At 41.6% G+C, this 14,236-nt stretch overlaps 1 protein-coding gene across 3 annotated transcripts in view; it reads left to right on the plus strand.

The window, feature by feature from the left end:
- Positions 1-14,236, plus strand: part of pacs1b (phosphofurin acidic cluster sorting protein 1b) — a 73,923-nt gene that overhangs the window by 28,110 nt on the left and 31,577 nt on the right. For all 3 annotated transcript variants that reach the window (XM_084923883.1, XM_084923884.1, XM_084923885.1), the window contains exons 2-4: positions 9,353-9,440; positions 10,573-10,662; positions 12,528-12,653. In XM_084923883.1, coding sequence (XP_084780009.1) covers positions 9,353-9,440; positions 10,573-10,662; positions 12,528-12,653 — 304 coding nt within the window. The remainder of the gene's footprint in view (positions 1-9,352; positions 9,441-10,572; positions 10,663-12,527; positions 12,654-14,236) is intronic.

The raw sequence follows: 14,236 nt of genomic DNA on the forward strand, positions 1-14,236 counted from the left end.
CTGCTGTGCGTCAAGGACAGACTAATCCATGTAACAGAATGATAATGAGTTTGTAGGAGGAGACGCTAATAAAGAAGAAGGGCACGAGTCTTAGTCCCCCCCCCAACAGACCAGGCCCCCCCAAACAGACCAGGCCCTGCCATCGATCACCATTACTGAGAGGTGGAGGCAACGCCACGTTACTTAAGAAAGGAGATTGGGCGTAGCAGTGAAAAGAGTGGAGTTGAGTTACAGTTATGCGAGCAAGGGAGAAGGAGAGCAGTTGTCCTTAAGTAGGAAGCAGGAGGAGGTGAGCTGTAGGAGGGGAGGAAGGATAAAGACCATTAAAGAATAGAAAATTAGCAGGAGAAGTCACATGGTCACACGGAAGGGAAGGGTTTGAAATAAAATGCTCGATGTGAAGGTCGGTGCAAGGGCGGCTCTTTTCTTTCTGCCGTGTGTACTTAGCATGTTATTTTCCTTGCGTGACACACCGCTCATGACTGACTGTTGTCAAGGAAACCATAGGTACCTTCCTCCTTAAAGAAGCAGACCTTTTATACCCACGCACGTTTAGACGCTCGCAGCCTCATGTGCTGAAGCCACATCCTGACATTAGTGAAATCCTCATTTGTGTGTGTATTGCTTTCATTTGTTGATAATGTTTTATTTCCCTTCAAGTTTATTTAATGTTGTCAGAATCACTTGCGGAAGTATCAGTTAATTGGTGTCATTAAATCTGGATGATGAGAAAAGCAGAACGTGGTTTGGTTTTTCACTTTTTAATGACCGACCCTCTCCTGGGGTGCTGCTTTGTTATAGAGGATAAAGTAATCTGGGACCGAAATGATGAGTAGGTTCCAGAAAATAATCTCATCGATAATTTGAGTCATTCTTCAAGCTGACATGTGTGGAAAGACAAACTCGAGAGTCTTTTTGCTTTTTTTTGTAATATCGTAAACAGTTCCATAACACTGAGACGAGATGAGCCTCCAGCCATCCTTCCCAAGGAAAAATGATGCCTCTGAATGAGAGCACTAGGAAAGATAAAGTCTGTAAACCATGAATGTCACAATTAGGGTTGTCAAAAAAAATTATACTCGGAGATACTAATCGATACTGGAAAAACCATTACTATCGGATTAGGTACTCGCTTGCAACAGTATCGATTGGAAGAGTGCCGTTTTCGCCTCCTCCAGCTGAGACACAACTTCACAGCCTCACTCACTAGCAGCTGAAAGAGCTGACGTTCACAACACTGAACAACACCGTATGACGGTCACTAAAGCTCCTGTTTCAACAACATTGACATGTTAAAGAATAATATGTAATAATATATAATTGTAGGATATGTGACTATTGACTAAAGGCAATGGTGCTGTTGCATTATTTGATTTAATGTTATAACCATGCATGTTATAACCATGCATGTTATAACCATGCATGTTATAACCATGCATGTTATAACCAGGATGATGACTGTTCTCGAAAACCTCAGTTAACAAAAACAACCAAAAACCAAAAACCTATCAGATAACTGCAGGAGTTGGTAATATTCAACCCATGGGGGCCCTGCATATCAACAACGCCTCATGGAAATCATTTGTTTTGGATTAAACTGCCTTCCACAGTGCTACCCATGTTGATAGTGTTACTGAAAATGCCAAACATTTGCTGGTAAAAGCTTCATTAGTCAGAGTGCTTCTTTTATTATGTTTTTTTTTTTCCCATTAGGATTATAATAACTTATTTTTTCACATGAAAAGGTGCTTTGTTTTGTTCTTTTCTAGTGCTGTTTGAAGTGTGAAGATATCCCCTTGGACTGAGTAGTAATGAGTGTAATTTTTTTTGTAATTATGCAGACGTGGAAGATTATTTAGCTAATTGGAAAATAGCTCATAACTGGCACATTAATCAGTTAAATGAGGCCTAAAATGACTCGAGGTAAGGCTTTTTTTTTTCCTGGCCTAGCTTGCTTTTCGTTTTTCAAGTTTGATACTTTGTTTTGTGTGTGCGTCTGATAGACATGCTGTCTGTTTCTACAGAGACTGACCTTTACAGAATATCAGAGGTCAGTCTTCCCACAGACATTATTGAGCCGTTCTCTGCCTCCGTCAGAGCCCTCGTTTCATCCGCCCATGCCTTTTTCCCTAAACAAATAAACAAATATCTGCGACTGTGGGGAAAACACGAGGTGTTTTCAGTCAAAGGGGCATTAAACATTAATTTAGCTGCAGTGAGTCAGATGTGGAGGTCTTCTTCACTTTGTCCCGTAGAACCAGAAAGAGTTTCTGTGATAAACCGATGCACTCACCTCATCGGTGAGGACATGCAAAACATAACGCGGGTTCACAACACAAAATAGCAGAAACACCGAAAGAAAAGTTTCTGGAGAGAACTGATAAACTAAAGATGCATCAGATCAGGTTTTCTTTTTTTCAGGTTATCACATATTTCTATTGAAAATGTAATAAAAATTGAAAAAAAACAACAGTCTGTATGATATTCACAACTTTCCCTGGAAATTAGTTAATTATGCAGCAGCTCAATTAAGAGCCTGCATGCTTGCTTATTGTTTTTCCTGCAGATTTCAACCACACCATGCGGATCAGCAGTTTTCAGAAAGCCGTAAATGTTCAAGCTGAAATTTGCATCACAGCCGAGGAAGCTTTAGCTGCTGTGGAGACTGTTTTGATACGCTTGAAGGCAAAGAAGTGAAGCTTTTTACACCCAAACGAAGTCACCCAGTACATTTTGCCTACTTAATTTCATTTACAGAATGTGAAAATGTGTGAAACTCCCTCCCCTCCAAACAAAAGTAGATAACTATTCACTCGATTTTAGAGCTAGCATCAAATCACCATTCATGGAACTGCAGGTTTTATTGCCACTGACCTTTTTAGATGAAGGAAAAACTAACTTTGAACAGAACAAAGTTGCACATCCTGAACATACAGCTGGCTGGTCTGTGTGGAGTTCCTTGGGTTTCCTCTGGATTCTCCATCAATGTCAGCTTAGCTGATGTGAGTTCACTGGGGGAATCCCCCCCCACAAAAACTGATGTTTGAATATATGTATGTGAAATTAAACACTGTGCTTTGAGCTGTATACTCTTACCACTCCTGCTTTAAAAACACATAGTTCTGTAACCCATAGGTTTGTAACGGGACTTGGGTGCCTGGCTTGCTTTTTGTTGCCACCTTTTCTGCTGTTTTAAGGCTGAAAAAATGTTGCTAATAACAAGAAAAGTCAAGTCAAAATGTAATCCTGTGCACGCCCACTCTCCTTTTCTTTAGAACCTCTTGTGTTAGAGAAGTGAAACTCATGCGTTACAGGAAAAATGTGTTGGCACATGTTTTACAAGCAAAGTTGGAGGTTTTCCTGATAGATTTATTTTTTTGGAGCTGGCAGCAATTGAAGGAAGTGCAGCTTGAGGCACTTCCACATCAGGTTTTACATTTGCAGGGCTGAGGCTTGTTCGATGGTGCTGTTGAAGCCAGCAGACAAATTTGTACACGTTTGTGTGTCTGTGTTGCTTTTTTAAAATATTGATTATTATGCAATATGATGGATAGTATAAGTTTAAAGTGGCTCCTTTTGATCTTGCATTCTTGAGTTAATGCGTTGTTTTATTAAACTGATAAGAGGCAGTGTTGACTTCAAGATGTAGAGGGAGCAGAAGTGGCATTACTTGACCCCTACTTGTACTTTACTCTTAGGACTCACACAGGTGGGGCAGGAAGCACTGGATGACACAATCAGGAAGTTTAGACAAACCACAGAGAAACTTTTCACAAATTACTACACAGTTGGCGTGGCGACGGTCACACCCAGTCAGAGCTCCATGGAGCTTCTCTATTTCCAGCTGTTTAAGGCTTAGATTGACATACAGGATTTTTGTTATTGTCAACAAAAACCACAAAACTCACCGAATTGGTCCTAAACACGTGTGTGTATATACACTGCTGTGAATTCACGTTTAAACAGTTGATCCAACGTCATCAAAACTTAAAGCAGATACATTTTTTTCTGCTTCCACAGATTTACACAACAACACTATGTCAGAGGCGACGTTTCTCCTCAGCTCATTCCAAAAGTCTGGAAACCAAATATCATACCAAATATGTATAGTGCTGTAAAAAGGTATTTACACCCTTCTGGCTTTCTTATTTTCAGATAATCAAATACATTTTAATATTGGACATAAACAGCGTGAGTAAAGACAAAATGCAGTTTTTGTACTGCTTAAGTTCAGCTTACCAAAAATGTGTTTAATCGCAGTTTAAATTTATATAAAAGAAGAAGAAGGGGACAAATACTTTTCACAGCAGAGTAACAATCAGTTTGGAGCAAAGAGATTTACATCTTTGTGGAAAGAAATCACAATCCTGGCGTAGTTCGATTCTGTAAGAGACAAATTCGTTTCTTGTTTTTTCCATTATGCATCTCAGCCCATAATTCTATCCCAGATGTTAAGCAACAGAAGCAGGTTTGTAATTATTTGGGGATGAAAGATGAAGCCGTGCTCCCTTTTTTGGGTGTGTGAGTGTAGACGCCGCTCTCTCCGTTTCCATCACATGTCGATTTATTTTTCTTTCAGTCATGCTCTGCTCGAGTCTGTTCCTTTGTTCGGGTTGATGATAACGGGCAGTGACTTTTAAAGTGTAGTGACAAGCTGTCGAGGAGACAGGGCAGGAGTGAGAGGTGAACCACAGAGGAAGTGCTGGTGGCGGGCGGACTGTTTTGACCTTTACCATGTGATTCCCCTCGCCGACTATGGTTACTGGTCCGATCACTGTGGCAGTGAAGGCTGGTGCAGCATTTTCTTTAATCCCGTAGGGGATTTACAGTAGTTAAACAACAGCATAAATAACAGTGGAAAAGAATAAAACTTGGTGTCTACACGATGCTTTAATGGAAAACTCGTGTTTCAGACTGTGCAGAAATCCCAGCGCTCCTCGCATCCATTTACAGAGCAACAAGTAAAGTAGTAAGTTCCTCTCGAGGGAAATCTGAATTCTTGAAGCTGTTATATAACACAAGCAATAAAGCACTGAACTAGTTTTTGTGGTGAACCAATTACTGCAGTAAGTTAAAAGTTACTGTGTGGATTCTTAACATTTCTGTAGCCTTGACTCTTTACTGAGCAGAGAGCCAACAATGATTTGGTGTCGTAGATGATTTACAGGCTGCTCTGCTTTTAGTTAGATGGAAATATAAGAGGGAAAATGTAGAAAATAGCCGTTAGCAATGCTATTTCTTATATATTACCATGCCAAGTGGATATATGCTAATGCTAATTATTTATGTGAAGCTGTGCGGGTAAATGGAATAGTTCTTATATAGCGCTTTTCTACTCTGAGCACTCAGACTGCTTTTGTACAACTTGCCTCATTCACCCATTCATACAAGCACTTTTTTCCATGCTTTTCCAATGTAGGCGCTTTCTGTCTAACATTTATACACTGATGGATGCATCAGAGAGCAACTTGGTGTTAGCATCTTGCCCAAGGATATTTGGCATGCAGACTGAAGCAGGCGCTTTAACTGCAGCGTGTTGGCAATCTGTCTGCATTCATAAATTAGATGGGTATTCTTTGTAAACCTTTACCATTCTGTCCTGGGAGTGACAGGGAGGGTCCGGGATTGTTTGGAGACCAGTTGTTTCCCACTATGTGACCAATGCAGTCGCTTTGGTATCGATTGTGATCGCCCAGCTAAACCTCTGGCTAACCAGTTGGTTGCCACAACATCTACTGCAGAGATGGTGATGTATTAGTTGCTAGCCGATTGCAGACTTGTTTGCAAACAACTCACCAACTACTCTTGGAGAAACTTAACGTGTTGCAAACCGCAAACAGAAAACGTTTGCGTTGAAAGTAAAAGTCGTGCCTTACCGCTCAAATTGAACGGTTGTCCGTTTCCTGTTTGCGTTGCACTTTTTCTGATTTAATTGCCACTTGGCAGGTGTTTGCAGACAAGTTGGTGTCATCCTTCAAAAGTTGTCACCTGCTAGCAAACAAAGCAGTTGCAAAGAGGTTGCCGCTATCATCATATCCTTCTCTGTGACCAGATTTCACCCATTAAGTTCCAGCAGCTTGCAGCCGGTTGGTTAATACACCTTTTTCCCTAGCAACCGGTCTCTACATCATGTGACTGAGACCTTTGATGGCCAGATTATTTTACTTTCACCCAGGCAAAATTCTTCTAAATGTCAACATTTGGCATTTAATATTTAAAACCAAACTAGGGAGAGGGTGAGATGGAGGCAGATGATCTGTGGGGGCGACCCCTCAAAGGGAGCAACGGAAAGAAGACGATTTGAAACCAAACTCTGGGGCTTTTTGGAAAATAAGCGATAAAATATTTGTGAGAAAGTCATACTGGAGCAGTTCTAAGTGTTGGGTGGTTGCTTGTAGTAACCTTTTAACAGTTTTTTCTTCCTGTTTTGTGTGTTTGCAGTTTGTTTTTCTCTCTGTGTATATCTGTGCGTCTCCCTCATCCACTTTCTGCCCACACCTCCCTTCGCCCCAGGTGCTTCAGCCCCATCTCCGATCGACCACTGGCACCCGGCCTCTTCTGCTCCCTCTCCACCTCGATTCATTCCACTCATATCCAGCAGGTGTAAGCAGAAGTCTTAGCTGGCCTTTTCTATCGGAGATAAAAATTGATCGTTTTTTATTCATAGCTTTAGCCTCTCCCGGCTGCTTTGATCGTGAAACTAAAAAAACCTCTGCGTTCAGAAAAGGCTCTCTATGTTTGTCGCTGACTTTCTTTCTTTCTTTTTCCAGCGGTTGCATCAGCAGTCGGGGGCCACTTGTCAATTTCGGTGATTGGGTAGGGAGCACTTAAAGAAAGATGAAAGGCGAGTAAGTGGGGTGGATTTAGGAGAAGGCCCAGGTGAGACGAGAGGGAGCTGAGGGAGAAATGCGGAGCAATTTTCCTGTCCTCGCCCTCCGCCTTTTTAGTGTGACATCAAAAGAGACTCTTGTCTATGTTTTGGGTAACAGCGCGGCTCTTTAGATGTGACCTCTGTCCTCTCTGGGCGATTGATCGGTGCAGGGTGTGGCGAATATTTACATAACTGACCGTTTAAACTATCTTGCTCTCCATCTGCTGCTTATAAATATTGGTCGCCCTACAAAAGAAAAGATGTTTCGTTTTTCCATTTGCGATGTCAGACAGTTCATCTCTCGGCGCACATTTTGCCAGCCTCTGTCATCACCACTCCTCTGTTCTCTCTGGTGATGTCTCCCTCAATTTTCATGCCTCAGCCTCGCTTCCTTTCTCCTCTCCCTTTTGTGCCTGCCTGCTTTTTGTTTCCTCCTCCTCCTCTGTATTCACGGCTGTTTCCACATCTCTGTTTGTTATTTGTCATTTACGTCTTTTCCTCTTCCTCCCTCTTGTCTGTTGTTGTCCTGTCTTTTCCTGTATATAATTTATTGGCACAATGCATTTGTGTCTTTTTCTCTTTGTGTGTCCTTTGCTTTTGTTTTTTGTTTCGTTTTTAGCTTCCATGTTTCTTCTTGATTTCCTCCAGGTTGCTCTGTTAGGTTTATTCTAGCGGTTTACTTTCTGTCTCTTAAGCCCTGGAGATGAATTATTGAACAGACTGACCCCCGGGTGCTCAGCTGCTATTGGGGAGGTGTGTGTGTGTGTTTGTACCTGTTTAGATATCTTTGTGGGGACCAAAAAACCCAAAATGTGTTTTTTTGGTCAGGGTTACAGTTAGGTTATGGTTGGGTTTAGGCTACGCATTAAGGGTTAAGCATACATTTTTGATGGTTAGGGTAAGCAGCTAGGAAAAGCATTATGTCAATTAGATGTCCTCACTAAGATATCAAAACGAGAATGTGTGTGTGTCTTTTCAGTGATTCGGTTTCAGGTCTTTAAATGCTCCTGGTCTTGTATGTCCCTTTGTGTTTTTGAACACTGGCATTTTGAGTATTTCTTCTAAGTGTCAGGAAACCTGAGGCCAATCTCTCGTTTCTTAGCTGTTTTTTCAGATGGAAGACATCCGGCATGATTTTTGGTTTTTGTCGTTGTTTATGTGTGCTGACGTAAGTGTTGGTGTCATTTGAACGGGACATTTTTAACTTTGACAAAAATAGCAATCCATTTTCATCGTGGGCTGGAATATTTTGTTTCTTAACAGCCTGCCAACAGATAAAGCAGAACCGCGCTCAACGCCTCTTCTAAAGTCCTGTTTTATTTTTGCTGTGTTTGATGGCCCTGATGAGAGGGACAGGGTGAACGGAGAGGAGACAGGAAGTGACAAATTACCACAAGTTGGCTTTTAGGCCATAATACAGACATGTATGTGGTCCACAGCAAAGTGTGACTGATGCTGGATTTTGGCTGTCAGTGCTCAAACCTCCTCTGTATATATCAGCTGATACTGTTTCTCTAGTGAATATACACAGTTGACTCCCAGCTGCATGTGCTGCAGACAGTGTTGTGTATACGCCTCGACAAACTGTGCAATGAAATAATTTTTAAGCAGATATGCGTGAATATCCAACAATAATCGTGTTTTAGCTCACTTACAGCCAACTTCAATTTCATACTTGTTTGATTTAATAGACTGTATATAAAAGATGGTCAGAACCACAACAAAATTAAGGATGCTGCATTCTCATTGGCTAGCAGCTTTTGATAAATGGGTCGTTAGCCAGAAAGAGTGCCCCCTTTTATCATCGTATCTGAGTCTAACAGGGACAATGGTTTACTGTAAAGCTCTATACAGACTATTACATTTAGCTGGATCAGCTAGAATATCAACCCTGATTAAAGATACTTGGTGTTAGCTAGCTCTCAGTTCAAAGTGGCTAACACTCAGTGACTTTGTCAGGTCAAATCTTTGCTCTTTTCTGTCCATAAGAAAACATTAATAAGAGTACTTCGGTGTAATTCTAATATTTTCCCCTAATCATCGCTTCAAGCGTGTAACTTATTGTGCAGAGGAAGTTGATTTGTTTGTGCTGCAGACAAATTGCCTCAGTTTTTTGTTTTGCGAATTTTTTTTGCTCATTTCCTTTTATTTTTTAACTCTTTGCTCTATATTAAGCTTTTTGGGGTGAATTGAAGTTGAAATGTTCCTAGGCTGAAATAATCTCATCGACAGTAAACGCGGACAGATAAGTAGCTGGCAAAAATATCTTCATGTGCAAATGTGAGCACTGAGGCGTTCAGTTAAAGTTTTTCCAGGCAGCTTCTGAACACTCCCGATCCCAGAGACTCAGTTCGCAGCACAAGCAAAGTGATCAACAGGTCATCAGGCATCCATCTGTTTGCTGCGCAGCTCAGAGCGCAGCAGTGCGAGGGCGCTGGATATCGAATCTAATTTTAGTGTCGTTGTGTGTGTTTCCTGCAGGCTTTTCAATCTGACCCTGAAGAAGCTGATCATGCTGAAGGAGCTGGATAAGGACCTCACCTCAGTCGTCATCGCGGTCAAACTGCAGGTACGAGACGTCTCCAGAAGCACGAGGTGAAGCACACCTGCTGTACACGGAGGCTGGATTTTTATGGAGGCATTATTTTAGAAATGCATGAAAAGAAAAAGTTTCTGCAAACAGAATAAAACAACGTTAAAGATTACACATACAGATCCCTGTGAACAGTCTATCAGCGATAACTGAGTAATAACCAAAACAGAATTAGATGATGGGCACTAAAATCATACCTCGAAGCTCAGTTCCAGGAAACAAAATCAATTTTTTTAAAGTCTGACTGAACTTTCCTAGAAATAAAATCCTCCCCAAGGTTACATCCTGTTTTGTCAAAGTCTGCTTGAGTTGAACATTTATCTTTATCTTTAATCATTAAATGACATTATAGGATTCAAAGATTTCCACTTTCAACAATGCTTAACGAGCAGATGATGAAACGTTGCTGAAAAACGAACAAACTCCCCACCTGGGAAAAACCCGAAAGACTCAGCATTTGTTGCCCCGTTTGTCTTTTCTGTAAAGCCGTTCATTGTTTTGCTGAGTCGGTTTCATTGGACGCAGACACGCTTCCTCCTCGTTGTTTTGCAGCCAAGCTGCTTTCTGAAATGCCTCATTAGCCGGGTGCTTTTCTCTTAGAACTGGCAGAAGGAACAGCGCTGCCAAATCCCACTTTTTCTGACCATTGGAGAGCTTTTTGGCAGCGCAGGCGGCCAAGTTAGTTAAAGTTAGCACAGAATACTTCAAAAATACTGCATTTTGTCACATTTTGTTGTCATTTCTCTCTCTAATGCCAGGGCTCCACTCCAAACTTCTACTCGCTGGCTTGTTTTCAGTCTTGATTGCTATCATCTTGTTTTCTAAGTAAACCATTAAATTCTCTGCTGCTCTCTCACATAAGGCTCTTTAAGCTGGTTTAATTCTTTTTCCATGCGGCTGCCGCTCGCTCAGTCTTCCAGCCCTGCTTTCTCCTATCAGGCATTTCTCCTTCCTCACCTCCTCCTCCGGCTGTGCATGGCTGATGATAATGATGAGTCTGCTGGAGTTAGCTAGGGCACGCTAATAGAAATCTTTCTCTTTTTTTCTTGCTTGCTTTCTTTACTTTCACCGTTTCTACTGTAGTCATCAGTCTGTGTCTCGTCTTCAGGGCTCCAAGCGGATCCTGCGCTCCAATGAGATCTTGCTGTCCTCAGCAGGACTGACGGAGACCGATCTGCAGCTCACCTTCTCCCTCCAGGTACGAACAAAGGTTCAGCGAGATCAGGGACCCGTCAATCACAGCCAAACAATAACTTTCTGTTTCTACAGAAAACATAGCCACAACAATAACACAAAAAATTGAATCTCTAGCTTCAGAAGTGCAAAAGTCTTGAGCCAACCGTCATTTCTTTATATTTTACCGAGGAGCCTTCTTGTAATTTTTTCATAGTGGTTTGGATCAAATGTTCCCCAGGCCTTCTGAAGGTCTCTGTGTTTTGTTTGACATTGGCTGATTTTCATTTTCACTCCAGTCTTTGTACCTGATCGTTTTCACAGCAATATTTATTTGTTAAGCTGTGCACTGATCTGTGAACCATTCAAGCATCAAAAAGGCGCCTAAATCAAGAGATGAACCAGTGTTGTGTCTACATGTGACAGACAACTTAGCAAATAACCAATTTTAAGTTCTCTAAGTGAAAATCAGTGGTAACAGGTCTGATAGAGTCATTAATCCAAAATTCATATTTACATTTTTTCGGTCAAATGATCATCAATATGTCCAGAAAAGGTCAGGAGACACTCATAACAGTGAGTGTCTGCAGTCATCTGTAAAACACGGTGGAAGCTCCGTCATGATTTGGGCTGCATTTCAGTCAGTGATGTTGCAGATCTTGTCAAAATTGGGGAATTATGAACGCAGAAATGTACAGTCAGATTTTGATCTGCCATGCAATACCATCTGTACAGTGTCTGAGTGAAACTGGCTTCAGTTTTCAGTGTAGCAATAATTCACGAAGCACTGCCAGTACAGTGAAAGCACACCTGGATAGAAAAACACACAATGAAGCACTATCAGTCATGGATTGGCCTCCCCAGAGCAGTGTGGGATCATCTTGACAGAGAACAGAACAAAAGGCAGAAACATCCAAAGAAGAGCGTTGAATGTCCTTCAAGAAACCTGGAGAACTATTCCTGAAGTCTACTTAAAGAAATGAGAAGAAAGCTTCCTCAGAGAGTTCAGGCTGTGATGAAGAGTAAAGGTGGTCATACCAAATATTGACTTTTAAGCTCATTAGAATTGTGCAAACTCAGTTTTTGCCTTATATACTCCATTATGTATGTTTTACACGCCTCAGTAAACTGTTGCACCTATTTCCAATTTTATTAGCAAAACATAAAGAAATGTGGAGCGGCGTAAGACTTTTGCACAGTACTGTATCTTTACAAACATGGAAAACTTTAGCGTTGCTAGATGAGGGAGGATCAGGGAAGCGGATCCTTTAGCTCTGATGCATTTGCACCTGTGATATTAAAACAGTTTGGGATAGTTTGGAAAAGTTTACACAAAGCTGCAGAAGTGTCGCCTGCAACTCTCCATACAGCAACAATACGGAGTGCATTAAGGCAGAGCGTGGTTAATGTAGTTCCCAGCGGGGTTTTCTTGTGCTCTAAATCATCCTTTCCGATTTCCATGACTCTAAAACGCTGCTAAAAGGTCAGGGAGTTTCTCTCTCTGGAGCTTGCCAAGTGCACCGAGCCAGGCATTATACATTATACATTAAACTTCCTACAGCAGCAGCACTGCGGAGAGGAAGCTTATTAAAATCGAGCCACCGGAGTCGTTTCACGGCTTTAAACATTGTTACAGGAGCAAGTTTGGTTCCATTTATAGTGCAGCTGCTGAGATCGTTAATGATGGGTTATGTCATAGTTGGGCTCAGACGAAGTAGTTTGACAACTGGGGATGCTGAGCGAGGTCAGTGTGTGTGAGGGGACTTATACAAGAAGCCGTTTGGATCAGTCTAATTATCAAGTCCTGAGAAATAAACATTATTTATTGAAACATCTGAATTCATTCAGGAAATAAGTGTTGTGTGTGTGTGTGTGTGTTTCTACCTGCAGTATCCACATTTCTTAAAGAGAGATGCCAACAAGCTTCAGATCATGCTGCAGAGGCGCAAGCGATACAAGAACAGGACCATCCTGGGCTACAAGACCCTGGCTTTGGGTCTAATCAACATGGCCGAGGTAACGTAAACCTGCAGAGGTGATTTATGCTGTTTTTCTTAACCTTTAAATCTGATCACTTGCCTCTTCAGTTTCTTCCTCCTTGATTATTCCTGACGTTTCCTCAAATGCCTTAAATGTGCTGCATTTATTGCATGTAGAATAAACCTGTGAAAATGGGACATTTGAGCTACATTCAATACGTCTTCTGTTGGCCTTTTTTTTTTATCTTTCTAAATGTGTTTTTCTAAATTAGGTTTAGCTTCTTTGAATAGCAATGTGCATTTATTTAAACCCATAAATAAACCCTCAGCGTTTCTTTACTGGAAGCAGTGCTGCAGCTTTTTGTGGAAACATTTATAGATGATTCATCGGCTAGTGATGGAAAATAATGTTTAGCCCGAAGCCCTTATAGGAGACATCTGTGCCAGCTGACCTTGTCCGCGGCACTTTTGCACAGTTGTAGTGCTCTCCAAACAAAAGACTGTGACGAGTCAAAACTAGAGCGAACAATTTCTGGAGAAAGAGCAGCGGGATCGTTTCTATTGTCAGAGTTTGACTGCTGCTAGCTGCTAGCAAACAATTTGAGGTAAATAAGATAACAAAGGGAGCTGAATGGAGATAGATAATTTAAGATGTGGAAGGAGGGAGAGTCTTAATGATTGTTCGGATGTTTAGATGTTTTCCATGAGTGCGTGTGAGAGAGAAAGAGGCAGAGAGGAGCAGCGTTTGTGTTGTGTTTTTGTCCACAAAAGCTCTATTTTATGCAGAGTGTTATGATTACAGGAGAGCGAGAAGTTGTGAAAATGTATGTTAAGTATCCAACACGTAGGGAACAGGGCAATTAAATCCACCAATCGGTGATCGTTTGAAATCTCTTCTTACCAGCTTCCACACATGTCGGTTAAACATCCATACATCTGTTTTCTTCCATTTATCTAATTCAGGGATGTACCACCATACTACCGCTGCCAAAGGGTAAGAGTTGGGGTACAACCTGGGCAGGTCGCCAGTCTGTCGCAGGGCTACCATTCACACTCACATTCACACCTACAGGCAATTTAGATTCACCAATTAAGCTAACCGCACTAACCACTGCACCACCATGATGCCACATATCGTGATATCATTAAATTCTATCATTCTTGATTTATGGCCAAATTTCCATCTGTTTGTCTTTAAGTCCAGCTGAACGTTTCTGAAAAAACAGACGAAATCCTCTGACAGTGTTCAAGATTGAGCTCGTTCCCAAAAATGTAGAAAATTCAAAGTGAAACACCAACTGTGAGACGGTCACGCGTCCTCTCAGCAGCAGTTACATTCTCTGCGGTCTTCAAAGAGGTGAAGCACAGAGTTGCGACTTTGCAGAATCTCGTGTTTGTGTCAGCATTGCAGGGAAATGAGTATCAGGCAGGTGAGCGATTGCACTTTGCTTTAACAGACGAGTGGCTATAGTATTATTATTTATTCTTACATTTCCAGCACTGGGCCCCTCTGAGGCAGCAGATGGAGGTTAAGCTGCATGTTTGAGGGTGCATCAGCTGCGAGCTGTCGAGTCAGTGGAGTCTCATCCTTTGCAGCCAGACAAAAGTCCCAGCTGATCT

This window comes from Perissodus microlepis, chromosome 3 (genome assembly GCF_051167445.1).
Source record: "Perissodus microlepis isolate ML-2025 ecotype Zambia chromosome 3, ASM5116744v1, whole genome shotgun sequence".
Classification (NCBI taxonomy): domain Eukaryota; kingdom Metazoa; phylum Chordata; class Actinopteri; order Cichliformes; family Cichlidae; genus Perissodus; species Perissodus microlepis.